Here is a 24,698-nt window from a genome sequence, read left to right on the forward strand (position 1 = left end):
GGTTTCATTTGAGCAGTATTAAAAGGAGGGTGGGAACGTTTTAAATTATCTCTCTGATGCAGTCACAGTTACTGTATTCAGCAACTCTCATAAGTTAAATGTAGAGCGTATCCTCAAGCTTAAAAACAAAGTAACATATCACATCCAGTTTGGAACAATCTTGATACTTTTTTCTTCAATAGCAATTGGTTATCTTTTGCGTCTTGGCTGAGGCAGAGGCACCACTCTTTAATTCTCCAAACAGAAAAGAATCCGCAGTTTAGCCTTGAATATGGTCAGAAAGGATGAGGCAAATTCTCAGCAGCCTTTTTCCCCCCTCTGTCCTTCGCAACAGAAGAGATCAAGTTGGCCTTCTTTTATCAGAACACTAGTTTTGATTCTAGCTAGTGGAAAATAAACCCCAAAGAGACTGAATTATGATATATGGTCCTATGAAAATATACCCAGGATTAGATGTGGGAGGATGGGTATAGATCACTGATTATTAGAATTAGAGCATTTCATCTGGAATTAACAAAAAGAGTGGAACATTCTTACCTTTGAAAATTATTACTTGAAAGCATCTTCCACATTTCAGTAATCTATCTGAAAGTAGCATTGTTAGTTAAAAATGCCACCATTGGTATTTGGCAGCAATCCCATTTGAACTCTATTAGACTTCTCATATGTCATCTTTCACCAGAGCGACCTAGTGTGCTGATTAGGTATAGGGAGACCAAGGTTAAAATCCATCCTCAGCCACAGAAACTCAGTTTTTCAGCCCAGCCCACCTCACAGGGCTGTTGTGGGGAAAAAATAGATGGGAACTCTACTACCTTAAGTATCAGAATAAAAAGCAGAATATAAATCAAATCAATCGATGTTCTAGCGGGCGGAACACTTATTCTCACATTGTATGTCTAGCCAGCATGTATTTTTATCTTCCTTCTGTTTAGGTCTCTATCTCCAACTATAGACAGTGATGCAAGATTGCAGCCACTTAACCCAAATCAATGCGTGTTTACTCATAAAAGTTTCTTGTGATAATTATTTCCACACACGGAGATAGTACAAGGTTGGCGGCAGCGCGAACTCATTTATTCCGAAGTTGCGCAGCAGCGAAAGCGACAATTTTCTCCTCAGCAGAGACATTTAGCGCTACATTCCTTTTTTTTTCCCCTTCTTCTTCATATTACTTCAGAGCAGAGAGCCCCTCCCAGTCCACCGGGACTCATTCTCGAGTAAGCCTAAACGCAATAGTAAACTAGCTACTTTAGTCAAGTAGCCGGCGTGAGGTACTGAACCAAAAGGTAAGGGGCGACTATTTTTCAGTCAGAGGAAAACCGGGGTCTTGTCGCCGGGTGCATAACGTGCGGAGGAGCCGGAGAGGTTGCTCTGCAGGGATGGCACCTGCTTTCCACCTAATTCGGGCAGGGGACCAAAACCCAACCAGAATTACTCAGCTCCCGCCAAACAGTCTTAGGAAAGTGGCCTTCAGAAGCCTTCCCGGGGGCCCCCTTGCAACACCCCAGGCCGAAGGCGCCGCCGGAGAGTTTTTGCGAGCGTCCGGCACGGAGGTAAGGAGCCGACTCCGAAGAAGGAGGCGCTTCGCCGGCCGTCATTTCCGTCGTGTGTGAGCTGGGGAGGGAGCGAGGGAGGGACGGCGGCAAGCGGACAAACCAGCCAGCGCTCTCGGCTGCCGCCTCCTTGGCTCCCCGAGGCCGCCGGGAGACCCTCCCCGCCCCGCCTCGAGGAAGAAGAGGAAAGACCGATAGCGGGAAAAGACGAGCGGCGGAGGGGAGGGGAGGGGAGGGAAGGGGCCGGTCCGCGCCAAGCGAAGCGCCGCCGCTCGAGCCCGCACTCGGGATTCCCGCCCTTCCCTCTTGGACGGACGGCGCAGCCGTCTCTGCTCGTCCCGGTCCGGCCATGGGGAACGCCGCCACCGCCAAGAAGGGCAACGAGATTGAGAGCGGTGAGTGAGCCCGGGGGGAGGGGAGGGAGGGAAGGGGGAAGGAGGAGGCGAAGGCGAGCTTCTGGCTCCGCGGAAAGCAGGCGGGCAGGCAGGCAGCTCTCTCTCTCCTCCCCTCCCAGCCGCCGCCGCTGCCGCCGCTCCAACCAAGGTGCGCCGGGACGGCCAATGGCGGGCCCTGCGGCCTAGCCTGGCAGGCTGCGGCAGTGGCAGCCCCTCTTTCTTTGCCCTGGGCGGCAGGCCTGGAGGTGGAGGCTGGGCCAGGGCGAGCGCCTTCGGTCCCCCCCCCTTTCCTTGGCCTGCGGGGCCTGCTTTGCGTAGGAGCTGGGGGCTGGTAGGTGAGCGAATGAAGCCGTGGCTGATGGGCTCTGGGGCAGTGGCGGAGAGGGCACGAAGGCAGCCCTTCCTCGTCCCCGCCGCTCACGCCGAGGCGGTCCCCCGTGAAGCGGACGGCACTTCCAGCCTCCCTCTAGCTCAGGGGTCTTCAAACTTGGCCCTTTTATGACTTGTGGACTTCAACTCCCAGAATTCCTCAGCCAGCAAAGCTGGCTGAGGAATTCTGGAAGTTGAAGTCCACAAGTCATAAAAGGGCCAAGTTTGAAGACCCCTGCTCTAGCTAATCTAGGAACCGGCGGGGGTTTCTCTCGCCCCTCTTCGCTGTTGTTCCTTTCTTTCTTTCTTTCTTTCTTTCTTTCTTTCTTTCTTTCTTTCTTTCTTTCTTTCTTTCTTTCTTTCTTTCTCTTTCTCTCTCTCTCTCTCTCTCTCTCTCTCTCTCTCTCTCTCTCTCTCTCTCTCTCTCTCCCTCTCCCTCTCCCTCTCCCTCCCTCCCTCCCTCTCTCTCTCTCTCTCTCTCTCTCTTTTTTTTTTTTAAGAAAATCTAGACTTTCCGGAGAAAGCTTTTGTGTCATACAACCTGCACGGCGAAGGGACCGCGCGTAACACAACAGTGTATATAAACTATGCACTGATTTGTCGGGTCCCCTTGTGTTTCTTCTCTGGTTAAAACCCGCCTCCGAGAACTCTTTTATCCTTTTCTCATTATAAAGTCCTTTGCTACGGAGAAAGGATTATTTCTCCTGCATCTTGCAGTGCAAAGAAAGCTTCAAGCACGTTGATCGAGTAGGAAGAGTTTAAAGTTTTGTATGTCTCGACGGGGGTGGGGGGTGGGGGGGAAACGTTAATTGATTTCTTCTTCAAGGCAGAGTTTTAATAATAAGCTTGGATCAGCCAAAGTTTTAATGAACTAAGGAAAAAGCAGATGCTCCAGTGATCCTTTATTATTGTTACAAAAATATTTGGATTGTAGTCTTGAACCCAACAGAAGGAAGCAAACAATATTTTTGTCTTGTGCTGTACTAATAATAACCATATTGATTGCTTTTATTTACCTAATGCTTTGTTTTGTTTATTTGTATCCTACTTTTATTATTATTTTTTTATAAATAATTCAGATGGAGTACATATCCATCACATCTTCATCCTCCTATTTTCCCCACAACAATGACTATGAGGTGAGTTGGGCTGAGAGAGAGTGACTGGCCCAAGGTCACCCAGCTAGCTGGCTTGAGACAAGAACTCTGTTTTCATTTTTCTAGCTTGGTGTCTTAACTAATAGGCCAAACTAGCTCTTTCATTTTTGAATACCGGTAGCCATTTATTTTGATTAGATACATAGTCTGGCAAATAATGTTGTGGGACGGTTTGCTTTATAAACTTACCAACTTAATAAGGTTTTAACTGGAGGAAGCTTATCAACTTGATAAGGTTTTAACTGGAGGAAGCTATGAGTCTTTCAAACAAAATTAAATACCATCTGGCTGAATAATAAAATATTATGCCACTGCTGGCTTTCTTGTTTAAAAAAAATGAAAAAAATAGTGCAACATGTTTAACACCATAATCCACTTTATATTTATAAAATAAAGTCCTCTGAATTCAATTAAATTTGCTCACAAATAAGTTTATATAATATAAAGTCCTACTTAGAGAAACATCTCAAGGTTCAGGTACCAATGGTTAAGAACATTGTATTATAATGAATTATTGTATTCTTGTTTAAATAATAATATGGAGAATAGTTTTCTTGACTTCTAGTGCATGCCTGATGTGATGAATCAGGTGAGCCTGATATTTGAGAAACCTTCTTATTTTGGATTTTGTACCCTGAGAAAAAGATTTCCCTTGGAACTGTTACTGAAACTTTCCTGCCATGATACTTCTTGTGAGTGGTACATTAAGGATGTCCCAAATGAGTTGTAGGTGCAGAGGGCTATTTATGTAGACGTCCGTCTTAATCTTGTTTCCAATGCTTTACTTTTTCCAGCTTTGTTTTGCTTCTGCTGAATGTAAGCTGTATGTTGGAAGGCTTAAAAGGGACAGACTGCTGGGTTCTTACACTGAAATCCTCTTTCAATCTTTTACTTTTCAGATGTGTTGTTTTACAGTTCTGTTATCCCTAGCTAAAAATTCCAAGAGTTTGAGGTCTGCTTCTGTAAAATGAAGCCTGACTTCTAAAGAATGACCTCCTACACCATGCTTTCAGTACAGAATAGCAAGTTTTGTGCATCCATTTTTACTCCATGAGGGATTCTTGTTTTCTTCACTCCGGAATCCATATAATTAGTGTACAATTTTGTGATTCCTTGAAGCACTTTGAACAAATTCTATTGTCTTGTTCATGCCCTGAGCATTTTTTCATTTTTCTTAAGCTAAACTGAAACTCTGGTTACCAATTTACAGTGCAAACTTTGGGTTTCCAGGATCTCAAAGTCTGTAAATCTATCGTCTGTTTATATTGTATTCATATAATTAAAAATAGTCAAGTATTTGGCTGTGTCCTAGATTTGCTGTTATATGGCAGTATTGATCGTGGTATTCAATAGCTACCATATATAGGCACTTATAAGCAATTTTGACCATTCCCTCAGAGCTAATGATGCCTTTGGTGCATAGATTTCTGATCCTCCTCCAAAATAAGGCTATGCATTGTTTGAGAAGAAAATTCTAGTGAAGAACTTTTTTTAGGATTATATAATAAAAATTGTGGAATAGTAATATATCTTCTTCCTTCTTTATGTGATTTATTTTATGATAGAAGGTGGTTAGATTGATCTAATAAAGCTTTGGCTTAGGATCTGTGATTTGTATAATTCAGCTTTGGTGCCCCTATTTTTTAAAAACCTAAATGTTTACTAAAGAAGAAGTCCACAATAACAAATTCTGGCTTAACAAAACTTGGAAGTGTTGGATGATGACATGACAGTGGGAGGAGGGAATGATAGTGCAATAAGGTAACCTTTTCTTTGAATCAAGCTTACCTCCTGGTGACTTCATGGATGTGCACAATGCTCATTGGTTTAATTAACTGTGAAGCCAACTGCAGCATAGAAAATAATCTCTCAAGGACCAGTCTTGAATGTTTTTTAAAGAAATGTGAAAGCATAGTATCTGCAGGCTGATAATGTTTCATGCAAGCTAATAACATAAAATGATGGTGACTGAAACTATATTGCATGAAAATGAGATTTAAAAAACTCTGAGCTGGCAAGGAACTACTTGTAAAAGATTCAGTCAGTTGTAAAACTGCAACTTTTGTTGGTTGAAAAAGTGAATTTGCGTGTTTTTTCCTCAAATGAGAGATACTATCACAAAGGATAACCTAGAAAATATTTATAAATATTAAAAAAATCTATAATGTATTAATAATAAAAAACCTTATATAAACTTTTGTGATCTAGTAACTTTTGGAAAGGCAGAACTTTGCAAAACTAAAATACATTTAGAGCTAAGAAACAATATATACTTTCAAAGTAGTAAAGAAACTCTGTAATTTAATGTAATAAGGAATTGGATTCTCTTTAAGACTTTGGTACTCAGGGCATTAAAACATTGAAATGGTGGTGGTTTCGTGATTTAAGAAAATACGGTTCATGAAAATTAACAAGTCGCTATTTAATATTATAAATTTTAAAAATGCATTCCTGTGGTGGAATCATAATTCTGATTATAAATTATCCAATTCATAATCAGAATTATGTTCATCATTATAATTTGAATTGCACTTGTTTGGGAAAGTTTTCCTTACTACTCCACCAGTTGAAATTTAATTCACAGAATATATTCCATTTTATCTTGATATAATTTTGTACTAGTATCTTTACTTCAGATAATTTGGATAAAGCATTGATGTTTATTTCACTGGGCAGTTTGATCAAGAAATGGTTGTACCACGGACTAAGCCATAATACAGTTGGTTTGTTTTTTCCTAGCATGTTGCATGAAAGCAGCTCTAAATGTTTTATAAACCATAGTATAGGCTCACTGTATTATGCAAATCAAGTGTGTTTTATTCAGAAATCACAAACAGTTGTGTAGTGGGGGAGGTAAACTTAAGTTGTTTTTACCACACTTAAGCCTTGGGTTGGAAAACAAATCCTTGTTTCTGGCAGCAGGTATTTTGTTGTTTGCTTCTGTTTCCTTTTTTAGAATTTTATCATTACGCTGAAATATTCTGAACTACAAGTAAATATCTAAAGCTCAAGGAATGAAAACAGTTTACATCTGAACCTTTTGTATGACAGGATATTGCTTCAGATTATCTTTAGCACAAAATTCTGCTACTTATTGTAATATGTATACATATGGAAACAGAAATGCCAATATTCCAAAGGCAATTACACACACGTTTAATTGCATGAACAAATTTTAAGGATGATTTTCAGGAGCCAAAGTTCTTCACAATATTGATCATATGTTACTTTGGCTTTTTGCAAATGTTGAGTTTATTTTATGTTTACAGTCTTTACCATTTTGACAAGATGTGAATTTCAGTGTAAAAATTTAAACAAAACATAATATAAGTGTTTAATTGGTTCTATTAAATTGAATGAGACTTTCAAACAGAAAGGGCCTGTGTAATAATCTTAAGTACATTTAAGATTGTGATTACACAGGCCCTTTCTTGCAGCTGGCAATACAGATAATCCTTGATTTACAACATTTATTGACCATTCAAAGTTACGACACTGAAAAATGGAACTTATGTCCGTTTTTCAGTTATGACTGTTGCAGCATCCCCATGATCATGTGATCAAAATTCAAATGCTTGGCAACTGGTTCATATTATGACCATTGCTATGTCCCAAGATCATATGATCCCCTTTTGCAACCTTTTGACAAGCAAAGTCAATGGGGAAGCCAGATTCAATCGGGTTACTATCAACTGCAATGATTCACTTAACAACTGTGGCAATAAAGGCTGTAAAATGGGGCAAAACATACTGAACAAATGTCTCACTTAACAACATAAATTTTGTGCTCAATTGTAAGTTGAGGTCTACTTGTATTTTAATCTGAAGATGAGTCCTATGGTTTTAGAACTTTTTATCTCTCAAGGATAAGCTTTCCTCTGGAATAATAATAATAATGAGGAGGAGGAGGAGGAGGAGGAGGAGGAAGGGACTTTGGAGGTCATCTAGTCCAACCCCCTGCTCAGGCAAGAACCCCTATACCATTTCGGACAAATGGCTGTCCAGTCTCTTCTTAAAAACTTGCAGTGTTGGAGCATTCACCACTTCTGTGCTCACTATTCTTATATAGATTTCCTCAAAAATAATATTTGGCACTTACTAGAAATTCGAAGTGATCACTCATAGAAAATTTTCAAAATTAGATCAAATACACTTAAATCTCGGGCCAAGATTAATACAATTTCCCCAGTTAACTACAAAACCATTGTACACATAAACTTGTATTTTTAAGAGTTATACAGAAACATGTTAGCCTTAGTTTGCTTTAAAGTGTCATAAATTGTAAATAGAACAATTGGAAATATTTTTACAAAGGTATGGAATTTTTCATAGCTAGTGGCAAGGATGCTCACCCTTAGAATTGTAACTCATTCTTCATATTGGTTAAGTAACTTGGTCTAATCTAAACATGCATACAAGTGGATCTCTTTTTTATGGATCTTCCATTTTAGCTTAGCAACTGGATAATGAGACCTTGGGAGAAAAAATATGCAGAAGTTTATCTGCAGTATTGTATATGCTTAAAGTAATAAAAAACAAACACAGAATCACAGATACAGGAAATATTTACTATAAATAGTTTATAGCAACTGCCAATATTGGTATTTCAAATTAGAAAGGCCACATGTAAGTTGCATGTTGTTCACATGTAGACAGATAGGTTTTCATTTAAAAGTAATTTCATGCAGTTATGTTTTTTGTAGTTGACAAAATATTTTGAAGAATACGTTGCATGTTTTGAAGTTTAATTCTTAGAGTTCTGTATTATTACTGATCTTGATTTTAATGCTCAGTGATGATGTAGTACTTGAGGCACTTAGATATTTATCTCTTTAAGTTATATATTCTCAATGGCTCAGGAATAGAGATTTCTTTCAGAAACTTTGGCAGATGCTTTTTGCTGGTAAAAGCTTAAATCTGATTGCAAGTACCTGCTTTAGTGTTACTTTATTGTAACATAGAAGTACTTCAATCATAGATGGGTGGCGTCCATTTGTCTGGAAGGTTAAAATTGTTTCCAGTTTAGAAAATGGAAAACCACTATACCATCCCCAAGTGGCAGAGTTAGTATTACCCAAAGTAGAAGTTGAATATTCCAGAGTTCTCAGGTCTATTCCATTCTGTACATGCCTAGTGGGAATGATGTATATGAACTTTCTAGATATTTCTTAAATTGGGAGATGAGCCACATTTAATCAGTATTGCATTTTAAAGTTATAAATAATTTACTTATGAATATTAGCAATTTTATCCAGTTGATTTTGAATGTCCTTTGAGTATTCCTAATTTGTTTTTCATTATGGGGTTTTTTCATCGTTTGCTTATTTGCAAGAAGTAGCCAAAGGAATTTCACTTTAACTTTCATGAATAATTTCTATTCCTTTCAATTGATTTTTCTATTTTTGGTTATTATATAAAGACACACAATAGCGGGATGTTTTAAAATCTTGTTGTTGTAACATTCCTGAATTTAAATGGAGAGATTCTTGTTGTAATAGAGCACAGTGGGAGAAGATTCTTTGGGTGAGAGGAATTCATGTCAGCATTGGTAGGTGATTGGATGCCTATTTAATTCAGCACAGAGAGTGTCATCCAAGTTATTGATGTGGACAGTGCAAATCTTGTTCATCCCCTCCTTGTAAAAAAAATATTGCAGGGCTTATTACCCCTCTACCCATATAGAATATTTAGGCTTTAGTGCATTTACATGCTACATTCTCCCTACCCCATTTGGTACCATTGGGGAGTAGATGCAGAGGAAGGAAGGAATAGTATAGTTTCCCACCTCAAGATGTTTGTATAGTGGGTATGCCACACATAATTCCTAAACATTTTCAGTGAAAGCTACCAACTGGCCCATTTCTTTGTAAACCATTCTGGTACCGTTTGGTACCATGGTTGATAGTATCCAAGAAATCAGAGATCTGGGATGGATACACCATCCCCATCCTGAGCTGGCCACAGACCATCAATAAATACCACACATACCATCTCAGTACTATATCCCAGTCTAAACCCTAATTGGAAATGATCCGGATAGTCTGCTTTTTCCAGGGCCCTCTGAAGTTGGAGACTATCTTCTCAACAACTTTCTCTAAAAAGGGGAGATTGGATAAAAATTGCCCATTTCAGCTGGTTCCAAGGAAGGCCTCTTGAAAAGAGGCGGTACCATCCTATCTCTCAAAGAAGCATTTAGTACAGTACTGCATGGATCTATCCATATGTCCATTCCTTTGAGGCCTTAACCAACCAGGAATAGCATGGATCAGATACATTAATAACAAAGGGAACTGCTGAAAACTACCTCTTTTCTTATATTTGTAATGTTTGAATATTACAGATTCTTTTTCAAAGCTCCTCAGATATCACTAATGGGTTACAGATAAGCTAAAAATGTTATATAAGTACTTTGAATAGAATTTTTAACCTAATTTGTAGTATTTATACACTTAATACTTAATTTGCAGCAACCTCTAAACAGGCACACAAAAGACTAATTCCTAAAACTGTAAAACTGAAAATAAATTTGAAGAGTGCCAGACTGAGAATATTTTGCTAAACTTTCTTGGTATATGCATAATCTGTAGTTTTGCAGAATTTTATATTCTTGGCAACCTAGAATTTTTTATTCTACATTTAGAAACTCATAATCAGGACTTCTGGCTGCTTTCGAATGGATGAATTTACAAAATTAAAAGGAGGATGACATTAATTGTAGACTTACAGTCATGGCCGAAATTGTTGGCACCCCAGAAATTTTTCCAGAAAATCAAGTATTTCTCACAGAAAAGTATTGCAGGAACACTTGTTTTGCTATACACAGGTTTATTCCCTTTGTGTGTATTGGAACACAACAAAAAAGGGAGGGAAAAAAAGCAAATTGGACATAATGTCAAACAAAACTCCAAAAATGGGCCGGTCAAAATTATTGGCACCCTTAACTTAATATTTGGTTGCACACCCTTTGGAAAAAATAACTGAAATCAATCGCTTCCTATAACTATCAATAAGCTTCTTACACCTCTCACCCAGAATTTTGGACCACTCTTCCTTTGCAAACTGCTCTAGGTCTCTCTTATTGGAAGGGCGCCTTTTCCCAACAGCAATTTTAAGATCTCTCCACAGGTGTTCAATGGGATTCAGATCTGGACTCATTGCTGGCCACTTCAGAACTCTCCAGTGCTTTCTTGCCATCCATTTCTGGGTGCTTTTTGATGTATGTTTGGGGTCATTGTCCTGCTGGAAGACCCAAGATCTCAGACGCAAACCCAGCTTTCTGACACTGGGCTCTACAGTGCGACCCAAAATCCTTTGGTAATCCTCAGATTTCATGATGCCTTGCACACATTCAAGGCACCCAGTGCCAGAGGCAGCAAAACAACCCCAAAACATCATTGAACCTCCACCATATTTCACTGTAGGTACTGTGTTCTTTTCTTTGTAGGCCTCATTTCGTTTTCGGTAAACAGTAGAATGATGTGCTTTACCAAAAAGCTCTATCTTGGTCTCATCTGTCCACAAGACGTTTTCCCAGAAGGATTTTGGCTTACTCAAGTACATTTTGGCAAACTGTAATCTTGCTTTTTTATGTCTCTGTGTCAGCAGTGGGGTCCTCGTGGGTCTCCTGCCATAGTGTTTCATTTCATTTAAATGTCGCCGGATAGTTTGCGCTGACACTGATGCTCCCTGAGCCTGCAGGACAGCTTGCATTCCTTTGGAACTTGTTTGGGGCTGCTTATCCACCATGCGGACTATCCTGCGTTGCAACCTTTCATCAATTTTTCTCTTCTGTCCACGACCAGGGAGATTCGCTACAGTGCCATGGGTTGCAAACAGTTGCGCACTGTGGACAAAGGCAAATCTAGATCTCTGGAGATGGACTTGTAACCTTGAGATTGTTGATATTTGTCCACAATTTTGGTTCTCAAGTCCTCAGACAGTTCTCTTCTCCTCTTTCTGTTGTCCATGCTTAGCGTGGCACACACAGACACACAATGCAAAGACTAAGTGAACTTCTCTCCTTTTTATCTGCTTTCAGGTGTAATTTTTATATTGCCCACACCTGTTACTTGCCCCAGGTGAGTTTAAAGGAGCATCACATGCTTGAAACAATCTTGTTTACCCACAATTTTGAAAGGGTGCCAATAATTTTGTCCAGCCCATTTTTTGAGTTTTCTTTGATATTATGTCCAATTTGCTTTTTTTCCCTCCCTTTTTTTGTTGTGTTCCAATACACACAAAGGGAATAAACCTGTGTATAGCAAAACATGTGTTCCTGCAATACTTTTCTGTGAGAAATACTTGATTTTCTTGAAAAATTTCTGGGGTGCCAACAATTTCAGCCATGACTGTATATATTTGAACAAATTCTAAGAGACATTAACTTTGAAAATATAAATATTTAACTTGGATAATTTTCCATAAATAAATGAGCAAGTACAATGTTTGTGACTCCTTTGTTTAATTCGGTTGTTTAATTTGCTTCCCTTTATCTAGTTCTGGAATTTGTTAGAGAACAAATTAATGTTTTAGGTCATATTTATGTAGAAATACTGAAAATCCAAATGGATTGGTAAACTTTTATGCACCACTGTAGTAGGCTAGTTAAATTTATGCTTTAGTTTTATGATTCCCAAAGGCTTTCTGGGATAGTTATATTTAAATAATCAACAGCTTGGATTTCAAATTTTCAAACCTTTTAAAGAATTTTATTGGCCAATGAAATATTTAGGATTCATTTACTGACTAGTGCTCCAGAAGGAGTTGCTGGCTCCTTCTCTGCAATTGTAATTCTAAACCATCAGTTCACATTTTGATAAAAGTTGGAAAAGGACACACGCCTCACATACTGTATACACTGAACAATAAGGGAATCTGCAGGATTATACTTCTTTTGCCAAAATGATGAGTATGGTCCCACATTGCAAACTCCACCTCTTTTGGATATATGTGTCAATCAGATTGGACTCCCACCACAGGCACCACTGCTGTACTACAAGCAAAAGCAGAACTTTTCTGACACTTCTATCTCAAGTATGCTGAAAGCCATTTTTCCAAACAATCGTGCTGCACATTTAAATGGACTATCATGATGAATGGTGGGGATCTAAAGTTTCTAGAAGATAGTTTTCCTTAAGCATGTACAACAGACATGTCAAACACAAGGCCCGGGGGCCAGATCCGGCCCGCGAAGTGGTTTCATGTGGCCCGCGAAGCCATCCTGGAAACAGTGAGGGAACGGCCCCCACTGCCTTGGTCCTGGCCCAGAGACCCTCCTCCTGCCAGAGACCCTCAGATCTGTCCCACTCCTGCCCAGGCCCCCATAGGCACCCTTGATGCGAACGATGTAGAACTGGCCATGCCCACCCAGTAGGCCATACGCACTCTAGCCATGCCCACCCGGCCCCCTGAGGACAACCGCCATGCTGATGCGGCCCTCAATGAAATTGAGTTTGACACCCCGGATGTACAAAAACAAAATTAAAACTATATTCTAATTTAAGTACAGAGTACCTGTTCACTGTATTGCATTAAAAAGTCAAACAATCCCAAGTTCCACCACTTATGCGTGTACCATATATTAATAAGTTTCCTTGATTTAATTATCAAAACACTTTATTTTACCTTTACTGTGCAAGGCAAAATTTGTGCTAGCTTGTACCACAGTAAGGAAAAAAAGTTTCTCTCTTAACTTTCGTCTATCAAGGTTTGGAGAGAATAGTACCAGCGGCTTTTAGAAGTTTATTTATTTATATGCATGCTATGTAGTGGAGAAAATCAATGTAACAAAACAGAGACTACACCCTCCCCCACTCCCAAAAAACAGCCCCATCATTTGACATCACCAATCTAAGGAATAGAAGCCTCCTCACCAGCTCACAGCATAGCCCCAGGGCAGCCCTAATATGGGAGTCACAGCATAGTAGTAAGGTAAGAAACCCCAATGTTTTATTGCTCAATCAGCCTGATTGCCTCAGCAGTCCATCTTCCTAGTAGTGGAGTCCCTCAGTACTTTCTGCTGCCCTCCAGAAAGGTTCATTTCCTACTAGTAAAAATAACCTCTGGTACACTGTCAAAGGAGGTACCTAGATTTCCCAAACTGGCCAGCAAAATCCTAAGATTTCCCGCCTTACAGCCCTCAACATCTATAAAAATATTTGCTTTTCTGGGTCCCTCTTGTAAATGCAGAAACCTAATTATCGCTGAATGTGGATGAAATTGGAGGAAAGAAGTTGGGCTCCTTCAATAGTTTACACAAATGTTGCCCATGCCAGAAGGCTCTGAAATTGATTATTTATCTATTTAATCGCTCTCTGTCTTTTGAAAGGCTCTGAGTAATTATCTGACTTTTGAAAGGCTCTGAGTAATTAACAGAAACATCACCAAACAATTCCCTCCAGATAATAAATAAGCTCCAATTGTCATTCCCTATATATTCCAGAGACAAAAGAAAATTATAATCCAAGAACAGCCAGAGAAAACTTGAGTTATTAATTATATATATATATTTTAGAAAAAAATACTGTTGACAGTATTTACTGCTATCCGTTTTAGAAGCTTGAAGCAAAGTGGCATAGAAATGTATTGTTTTTATTCTGACTTTGTTGTTTTTATAAATAACTCAAGGCAGCAAACATACGCAATGCTCATTGTATTTCCCCATAACAACAAACTTGTGAGGTGGATTGAGCTGAGAGAATGACTGGCCCAAAGTCACCCAGCCAACTTTAAAGGCTAAGATAGGACTAAAACTCGTGGTGTCTAGTCTGTGCCTTAACCACTAGACAAAGCAGGCTCTTATATATTATTAATATAAATACTTATATTAATAAATTTTAGAAATATTTCTAATACATTTATAGCCACTCAATTATTTAAAAAATGTATACTATTTTATCCATATACTTTGGTTTATTTAGATTACTATTTAACCTGTTTCCATACAAGTAGGAATGGAAAAAAATCCAAAAATTGGACTGCTTTCATCTTATATAAGTAACGTTTTAAATCAGAAACTAATATTTAGTATATCATTTTGAATTAGAATTTGTTTCTCTGCTATAAAAAGGTTGGTTAGTTTAAGGAGTGCCCCTTTTGGCTGCATTTTAATGTTTCAACAATAGGTGCCAGTAGTTATCTTCTGAATTTAAAATAGAAATGTGATCAGGCTGTCATAGCAACAACTTCCTCTTAGCATAGTTATTTATAGAACTGCTGTTGCCTCTTTTTTTTTTTTTAGATTGTCAGGCTAAAGAAAGACTTACTAAACAGCTATTTAGAAAGTCTTGAGAAGATCAATAAACCTCAGTCCTTGACTCATTTTAAACTGCGTGCATTATATTTCAGCTGCTATAGTTGTTATAATCAGGAACCCAAGCATTTCAGCATAATTACTAAGAGACTGTATTGCTCTTCCTAAAACCCTGTCCTTCCCACGTAATTCTGTAGACTAGAGGTCCCCAACCTTTTGGGCACCAGGGGCGGGTTCCATGGAGAAAAGTTTTTCCACGGACCGGAGAATGCATGGTTTTGTACGCTGCCTGCATCCCACGGATGGGGCTTTGCTTGTTTGTGTGGACTGGTTGCTGGCATGCCGCGGCCCAGTGCTGGTCCACAGACCAGGGGTTGGGGACCCTTGCTGTAGGCAATTTTTGAAGTCTCCCTTGTTGCAAAAGTGTTTTATTTTCAGTAATTAATGTGAATAGACATGAATGGACGTGCACGTAGATAACAACTGAAGGATTTTTTTGGATCTTAACCACAGTAAAGTTGATAGGTCTTATATGTGTTGAAAGAAAAATCTTCATCAGGGTCCAATCCAAGCGGGGAATAAACAAAATAGAGACTGCTTTAGGAAGAAGGTTGTAGTTTATTGAAGAGCAGAGCCAAGCAAAAATGTGGCTCTGGGAAAGCTGACCACTTGTTGCTGGGAGTGGTGGGTTTTTATACCTTCTTGGGCTTTTGTGTTTGGAGTTGTTTCTTGTTCCTGTAGCATGAACTTTGACCTGAGCTTTGTGAAAGTGCCTTTCTGGTATTCTGATGGTAGTGGGTTAATCCTATTATGTCCTAATGGTCATGTCTTTAGAATTTGGGTGGGGAATGTAGATTTTAGGGGTCTTTGTCTTTCTAATCTCATCAGCTCCAAGCTTCCTGGCTCCAACCTTTCTGAATAGGATTATCAAACCTTCGCTCATTCCGCCAGGACCTGAAGACCTGGCTCTTCGAGCTTTCTGGCCTGGACTGAGAGTATTAACTGGGGTTTTAATTGTATTTTAATTGTAATTGGGGTTTTATTTCAAGGTTAATGTAATCATTTAATTGTTTTTTTAATTTTTGTAATTTGTTGCATTGTTTTTAAAAAACCTTGTGAACCGCCCTGAGTCCTACGGGAGAAGGGTGGTATATAAGTCTAATAAAATAAAAATAAAAAAAATAAATTTCTACGGACCTGGCCTCTGCCTAGTTCAAACATGTCAAACACAAGGCCCGGGGGCCGGATCAGGCCCGTGAAGTGGTTTCATGTGGCCCGCGATGCCATCCTGGAAACAGTGAGGGAACGGCCCCCATTGCCTTGGCCCTGGCCCAGAGACCCTCCTTCTGCCAGAGACCCTCAGATCTGTCCCACTCCTGCCCAGGCCCCCATAGGCACCCTTGATGCGAACGATGTAGAGCTGGCCACGCCCACCCAGTAGGTCATATGCACTCTAGCCACGCCCACCCAGTTGGCCACGCCCACCCAGGCCATACCCACCCGGCCCCTTGAGGGCAACCGCAATGCTGATGCGGCCCTCAATGAAATTGAGTTTGACACCCCTGTTTCTGCTTGGGGATATTAAGAAAAACGCCCTGCTTTTCTGCTTTTAAGATCTTTTGGGGAAATACAATATTATGCCTTTTAATATTCCCAAAATATTTCTTTCTCTGGAGGGGGGGGGTTTGCTGTCCTCTCACGTATGTGAAGCAGTGCTGCTACAGTTAATGTATAAGATATGCACAGTTTGTTACACAGTTTGATTGTGTGCCATCAAGTCTGCGTCAACTCTTAGTGACTCCATAGATTTTCTGCATGATGATCTTGTCCCTACCCTAGTCTTTCAGATCTTCCAGCAATACTTTTTCAGCCTCCTTTTTACTAATCTTCTCCTCATAATCTCTTTCCATCCACCTTTCCCAGTATTATAGACTTCTTCAGAGAGCTTAGTCTTCAAATAATGATTCTGAAATATGTTAAATTGAGCCTAGTCATTTGAGCCTCAGGTAGAATTCTGGGTTGATGTTATTTGTTATTTGTTTGTTTTCTTAGCGATCTTCATGATAATTCTAAAAAGATATTCTCTATAGTATTCTTCTCTAATATCATAGTTCAAAAGCATCAACACTAGTTCTGTCTTGCTTCTAGGTTTTCTTTCCATAAATTCCCGTAATATCTCTGTAATAGAAATTCAGATTATTTATTCATTCATTCAGATTTTTATAGCTGCTCTTCTCAACAAGTGACACTACAGAGCAAACATCATAAGATATAAAAACTATTAAAGTATTAGTGGCAAAAGTTTTTGAGGCAGGCTTTTTGATATTAAGGAGGTATTTAAAATTGCATGTTTCTTAAAGTCAGTTTTTTTCATTATAATATCTCTGAAACCATACGCAGTGAGCAAAAATAAAGAAGGAACCTAGAGAAATGAAGCAGGAAAACCAATGCTATTCTTCTTATACATCAGTTGCATATGTGTGCTTTAGTGTGCATGTAATATTCACTGAGATTTCTTTAAACCAAATGTGTTCCTATCTCAGAATCACACATTAATTATGGAGGACAGTCTGAAGTCCCTGGAAAAGATACATCAGCATTAAGGAATTGCAGATGGGTACTATTTGAGTGGACAATAATAAGCATAATTTGGAATGAGTGGATAATAAGTGTACCAGCAGACCTTGTGCTAGTACAGTACCTGTTGATTCAAGTAGTCTGTTTTCAAGCATCTGAAAAAGAATACTATCACTTTAAGGAGTTGACTCGTTAAAATTCATCCGTTCTTAAAGCAGCTACATTGTTTAGTCTATAAAAAGATGAGTCTTATTTTCATGAATAGCAAAGAGGAACTATGCTGGCCTTTGTGTGCAGTCTGAAGTGATTCTGTTCATTTTTAGAGCAGGCACAGCCCTAATAGATATCAACAGAATTTTGAATACCATTTATGTATTCAGAGCAGTGTATTATATAGTATATTATATATATTTGCTACATTTTTCTCAAATACATGTTCTGTATGGTAGAAACTAACATGCATAGAATATTGCCTAACATCATTAAGAGCATAAATAGCTTTGAAATAAGGTATAACACTGTATATCCTGAATGAGCAGGGGGTTGGACTAGAAGACCTCCAAGGGCCCATCCAACTCTGTTACGGTATTCTATTCCATTCTGTTTAAAGCTGTGTGTGTGCTGTATATGTTGGATGTTGTTTTTTCATGGATTGTTTTTATACTCATACAGATCTTACCAAGGTTAGCATTGTTACAGTTTTAAGGTCTTAAAAACACATAAGTGTATGAAATAAAAAGTATTTCTTTTCAGAGTTGTGAACTGTCATGCCAAGAACGCTTGTTCTTTCTCTGACTGCTATCCATCTGTTCATTGCTAACAATTGCAAAGCACCTGGATAAATGTGAAAAATGAGATAAATTATGAACCTTCAGTATCTCATCTCTACAACGGAAGAGTGCAGAACTCAGCAGCATAACTCTTTAGAAGCAAGGAGAGATACCTGCCAAGGTTTTTGTACCATGACTACTCTCTGTGTGCAAACTCTGCAATCGGTGAATCAGGTAGATAGGACTTGCAGTTGTTTTCAGATGCTTCCCTTGATGTTGGCGTATTACAGAAATTGTCATTCAAATATTTTTTAAAAAAATTCTCCATTCTCAATAAATTGCCCAGAATTTAGATTTTCTTACTTACGGCTTGTGCGTATTAGTGATACATGCTTTCGTGATCTAGTTTTCAGTCACGGTTTTTACATTTAGCACTCTTGGGTTTGTTCTCATCTTATTCTTGCTTGGTAAGAAAAAAATTAGTAAGCAGGACAACTATTAATAAGCAGCACAACTATTTTATTAGTCGTCATCTTCAGTTGGCATGAAGAGGCTTTTGCTGAGAATAGCCCTTGAAGTTTGGTTTTATATTAACAGGAAACAGAAAACTGTTGTGGTTAAGCTCACTGCATACAGGAAGTATGACACATTCATAGTCTTTGGCTTCCGTGTTAAGTTCTTAAATTCAGAATTAGAATTTGCTTTTAACTTGCATCTTATATGCATAAACATGGCAACCCAAAGGGAGTCACAGGGTAACCCAGGTACTGGGACAGCTAATGCTTTGCAGAGGCTAGAAGGGTTTGCGAACAGACTTTTTCATAGGCACTCCAAGAGTTCTGCAAGTGAATTGAAAGTAACAGCGGAAAATGGATCTTCGGACATGTCTGAACTTACTGCACTGTGGGAAAAATCAAGTAAGTGTGTCTAGGTTCCTTAGTTTGCAGTTGCAGACTTTCCAGTGTTGCCTGCTAGATAAAGGAAAATGCTAAGAGCTAAACTCCTAAATTAAATGATTGGCAAGTGGTTTCAGGGCTGTGGCTCTTTTTCTTCAGTAGTTGCAAGTGGCTGGCAGCACATAACTATCAGTCAGTTTTCACTTGTTGATTTATTGCCATACAGACTGTCCTGTCCGCTTAAATATGTATTCTTTCATTATTTAAAGTAGGTCTTTTTAAAGCAAAACATACTAGTATAAAATTTTTAACTGTTATCCTACCTACAAATGGAAGAGGAGTATAATTTGTGCCAGATGTTATCAGACAGCTGAAATAGACACCTGATGAGGATAGATTGGGGCCTCATGTACATAGATTGATAGAATGTGGAGGAAGATGGCTAATGCATAAAAATGATGCCTCTTACATTAGAACTGAAAGCATCTCTTCTAAAAGTACTAGAAATTACTGGATGTCTGTGTTGTTGCTGCATGCTACATATATAATCTGCAATCGTGAAGTTGCTAACCACGTTTGGGGTATGTGAGAGAGGGTGTGTTTTTAGTGACTCAGGCTGGGAAATGGATAAGGAAGTTCCACAACTTCATAAAACCAAACTGAAAATGTAATGTTGATTTACTTTTCCAAATGATAAGATTATGCTATAATGCATATTAAAATATGTTTTTCCCCCTGAATTGATTTTATTACATTTGTTGTTGTTCTTTTTTCAGGAGATCAGAGGAGCTTTAATTCTTATTGTAATGAAATTTATTGTGACTTGACAGTGAATTCCAAAGAATTTTGAAATTAGGTTTTCCATTTCAAATTTCTAATTATCAATATTATTGTTATTAGTTTGTTGCACAGTCAAACTAATGCTCCGACTGGATTTGGCATTTTTGTCTACCTATCGAGTCCTTTCCAAGAACCTGGGATAGGCAGGTGTGGCTGTTTGATGGTGTTACAGATATTGTTGCAGTATGTAACTAGTTCCGAGTAAAGCTGCCTTTTGCAATTGACTGATAGTGAATTTGTCAGTGCCGATGGTATTCAAGTGGTGCTCCAGTTGTTTTAGGGTTGCATCTAAGGCACTATTATCTTTGGTTGCTTTTGCCACAGTCATTCTATTTGGGGATCTTTATATTTTGTTATCTTCTCCAGTTCTTTCTCTTTTCTGTTGTATTGTTATTGCTGTTACTATTATTAAACAATTATTTGCTGCCTATTTTATCATATAGTAATTAAGTTAATATTGACAAATGCATAGTCTGCTATGGTAATTTTAAAATATTTACTAGCATGTTCAGTATTAAGTCACCTTATAGATCATGGAGTCACCTTAAGTCACCTTATAGATCATGGAGAAAGCTAGAGAGTTCCAGAAAAACATCTACTTCTGCTTCATTGACTATGCTAAAGCCTTTGATTGTGTGGATCATAACAAACTCTGGCAAGTCCTTAAAGAGATGGGCATACCAGACCATCTTATTTGTCTCTTGAGAAATCTATATGCGGGCCAAAAAGCAACAGTGAGAACTGGACACGGAACCACTGATTGGTTCAAAATTGGGAAAGGAGTCCGGCAAGGCTGTATACTGTCGCCCTGCCTATTTAACTTATATGCAGAGCACATCATGAGAAAGGCAGGGCTAGACGAATCAAAAGTTGGAATTAAGATTGCCGGGAGAAATATCAACAACCTAAGATATGCAGATTACATACCACTCTAATGGCAGAAAGTGAAGAGGAACTAAAGAGCCTCTTGTTGCTAGTAAACAAGGAGAGTGCAAAAGTTGGGTTGAAACTTAACATTAAGAAAACCAAGATCATGGCATCCGGCCCTCTCAATTCCTGGCAAATAGATGGGGAAAGAATGGAGGTAGTGACAGATTCTATTTTCCTGGGCTCCAAGATCACTGCAGATGGGGACTGTAGCCAAGAAATTAAAAGACGCTTGCTCCTTGGGAGGAAAGCCATGGCAAATCTAGACAGCAAACTAAAAAGCAGAGACATCACCCTGTCAACAAAAGTGCGTATAGTCAAGGCTATGGTCTTCCCAGTTGCAATGTATGGCAGTGAAAGCTGGACCATAAGAAAGGCTGAGCGCCAAAGAATTGAAGCCTTTGAACTATGGTGCTGGAGAAGACTCCTGCGAGTCCCTTGGACTGCAAAGCGATCAAACTGGTCAGTCCTAGAGGAGATCAACCCTGACTGCTCTTTAGAAGGCCAGATCCTGAAGCTAAAACTCAAATACTTTGGCCACCTAATGAGAAGGAAGGAGTCACTGGAGAAGAGCCTAATGCTGGGAAAGATGGAGGGCAAGAGAAGAAGGGGACGACAGAGAATGAGGTGGCTGGATGGAGTCACTGAAGCAGTAGGCATGAGCTTAATTGGACTTCAGAAGATGGTAGAGGACAGGAAGGCCTGGAGGAACATTGTCCATACGGTCGCGATGGGTCGGACACGACTTCGCAACTAACAACAACAACAACAACAACATAGCCTTCCAGAGTAGCCTTTTCATTTTGAGGGGAGGCATATAACTTTAATAAATAAACAAAATATTTACACATATGTTTCTGTGAACTTGCATGGAATAATTAAGAGTTCTCTCATATTTTCAGACAAGTTCTTTTATACAAAAGTCAGCATTTTAAAAAAGTTGCTTCTGTCATATCAAATTGATCTATTATTGAAAGTAGTAACTTATTTTAAGCATACATATACAGTTGCTTTCATTTTTTCATATGTTAAATTGTCTATAAGGTAAAACAATATTATTAGTTATATACTAATGTGTATCGGTTTCTTTACCCTGGTGCAGTATGTATTGTATGTATATCTATTTAAATTTAGCAAACATAATTAGATCTAATTTTAATTGATTAATATACAAGCAAATTATATTTTGGACTGTATTGTACAGTATTCTACTTGGTCTTTTGTGCTTGAAACACAACAGTCTTAAGAGGATGTTGTTTAATATGAGGGAGTTACAGTACATAGAATTGCCACAAGCAGAAAATTAACATTTTAGCATGTTTTTAGATTTGTATCTATATGTTTTACACATAAAGAGAGATAAGTAATTATATCTGTACTTAAAATCCATGTGGGAAAGCTGCTACCCAAATATTGATGGCTCAGAGATTTGGGCAATAACTAATAAAAAGACTTCCTAAATTCTGTAAAAATTCTTGCCTTTCTATCTGGATTCCAGTAGTAATTGATTTATAATTTATAACAGGAACACTAAATCAATGTTAGACTATTGAGGGACGTTGCTTCCAATATCAAGACAATGTTACTTATTTTAGGTTATTGGGAACAATTGCAGTCATGAGGCTGGGTTCATCTTTGTAACTTAAAGAAATCTATATTCCATTATGTATGCTCTGAATGGAAATTGCAAGACCAATCTAAAAACCCAGAGTTATGTTATGAATCTGGGATTGACTTGGCGATCGTTAGAAACCATTGCGTTTTTATTGGGTTTTTTATTTGTTCAGTTCATGATCATCTGTGTTGCAGAATTCTGAATTGACAGGTACAATAAAGAATGGTTTTATTGCAATCCTAGTTAATCACCTTCTGCTTTTTTGCAATATGAATCTGTGACTGTTTTTAGTTGATAGCGTCTGCCTTTCTGCAGTGAGAAAATGTGTCATTTTGAACTTAGAGTTTAAATTTTGAACCAGTTATTTTTTGTTTAAATAATTATATACTTGTGAGTCAGCTGACCACTTTAACACTGTAGCTTGTTGAAACAAGGAAATATGGGTTCAAGAAATGTTCTGCATGGATAATATCAGACTTGCTTCAGTTTTAAGAGGTAAAACATTTTAAAAACTATGATGTGCTGAGAAATACTTATTCCCAAGGCGTTTTTGTTTTTGCAGTGAGACTAAAAGACTGCTTCACAACCATTTTTCCGAATATTGATCTTTCCCTCCATGTGCATTGTTTTAAATGTAATAATAATAATTCTTATTATTTTGAAAAAGGGGAATATGTACAAGATTTAAAGCCATCAAAAGTTGATGACAGCCAAGGACTGACTTGTGCTATCACAATCGGTGGTGACAATGCCTTCTTCCCCCGTTATAATGAGCATCATTGTTTCTGTTCATGCCTGGCTCTTTCTGCCAACTTAAGCAGCTAAAGTAGTGGAAATTAACCTGGAAATAAAAAAAAATAGTGCTTTGTTGGGGTAGGCAACCTTGGCTCTTTTATGACTTGTGGACTTCCAACTCCCAGAATTCTTGCGCCAGCTATGCTGGCTCAGGAATTCTGGGAGTTGAAGTCCACGAGTCATAAAAGGGCCAAGGTTGCCTACCCCTGGTCTATCTAGAACAGGGGTCTTCAAACTTGGCCCTTTTAGGAGTTGTGGACTTCAACTCCCAGAATTCCTCAACCAGCATGCCTGGCTGAGGAATTCTGGGAGTTGAAGTCCATAAGTCCTAAAAGGGCCAAGTTTGAAGGCTCCTGATCTAGAATGTTTCTATTTGTCTATCTACAATGTTTGCTGTTGGTTTCTAATTTATGAATTGTTAGGAAGCAATTTTCAGCCTTCCAAGGAAGACGAGAATAGGAAGCCAAAATCATGCAGACTAATACTATTTTTATTGTAAGGCTATATTAACAGAGTCTTGCAAGTCTGAATGCACTTCCTCCCTTTCCTTCTTTTATCTTCATGAGAACTAAAGAGGTTTTTATCTGAGATACTTTCTCAGGTTACAGTTCTTGCCTAGACTCAGATTTTTTTTTATTGAAAAGTTTTAAAATACATTTTTAATAACATAAACTCCCCCTCCCCTCCCCCTTGCCCTCCCTAACCCTCCCCCCCCCGACTTCCCAGAACTGAATACAGGGTATTAACTTTACAAACTTAAGCTAAAATATGCTACCTAACTAAAAAAACATATTAAATTCTATCACGCTTTAACTCCTCTTAAACATAACTAAATTACTAACCAATAATGAATAACTGATAATACATCATGTAAAACTAATACTTATTCAAATACTAAATGAAACTTTTTAGTCCCATATTTATTCTGAATATATTGGATCCATCTTCTCCATTCCACAATATATTTCTGTTGCAATTGTTCTTTCAGATATGCTGAAATCTTTGCCATTTCCCCCAGGTTTGAAACTTTCAAAGTCCACTCTTCTATAGTAGGCAGTTCCTCCTTCTTCCAATATTGCGCTACTAAAAGTCTTGCTGCCGTAATTAAATTCAACATCAATTTAGTATCTATGACAGTACAATCTGTAATAATACCCAACAGAAATAACTGTGGAGAAAACCTTATCTTTTTCTTAAATATCTTTTGCATATTCCACCAAACTTTAATCCAAAAAGCTTTAACTTTTTTACAAGTCCACCATATATGATAATACGTTGCATCCTCACAACCACACCTCCAACATTTGGGCTGGCAGTTCGGATACATACTTGCTAATTTTTTAGGATCTAAATGCCATCTATAAAACATTTTATAAAAATTCTCTCTTAAATTTTGAGCCTGTGTAAATTTTACATTTCTGACCCATATCTTTTCCCAAGTATCCATTGTTATAACCTCCTGAAAATTCTGGGCCCACTTTATCATACAATCTTTAACAAGTTCCGTTTCTGAGTCAATTTCTATCAGTGCATTATATATCCTTCTTATA

General features: G+C 38.4%; 1 protein-coding gene across 2 annotated transcripts in view; it reads left to right on the forward strand.

Annotated features, from left to right (window-relative positions):
• Positions 1-1,652: 1,652 nt before the first annotated feature.
• The window catches only part of PRKACB (protein kinase cAMP-activated catalytic subunit beta), a gene marked incomplete at its 5' end in the record, with an annotated part of 75,222 nt that continues 52,176 nt past the window's right edge, over positions 1,653-24,698 (forward strand). Inside the window, one exon of one of the 2 annotated variants that reach the window (XM_083359923.1) lies at positions 1,653-1,951. In XM_083359923.1, coding sequence (XP_083216049.1) covers positions 1,906-1,951 — 46 coding nt within the window. Of the gene's footprint in view, positions 1,952-18,805; positions 18,993-24,698 lie in introns of those variants that run through there. The other variant, XM_083359922.1, reaches the window with a different exon arrangement.

The sequence above is a fragment of the Vipera ursinii genome, assembly GCF_947247035.1.
Source record: "Vipera ursinii genome assembly, chromosome: 3".
NCBI classification, from domain to species: domain Eukaryota; kingdom Metazoa; phylum Chordata; class Lepidosauria; order Squamata; family Viperidae; genus Vipera; species Vipera ursinii.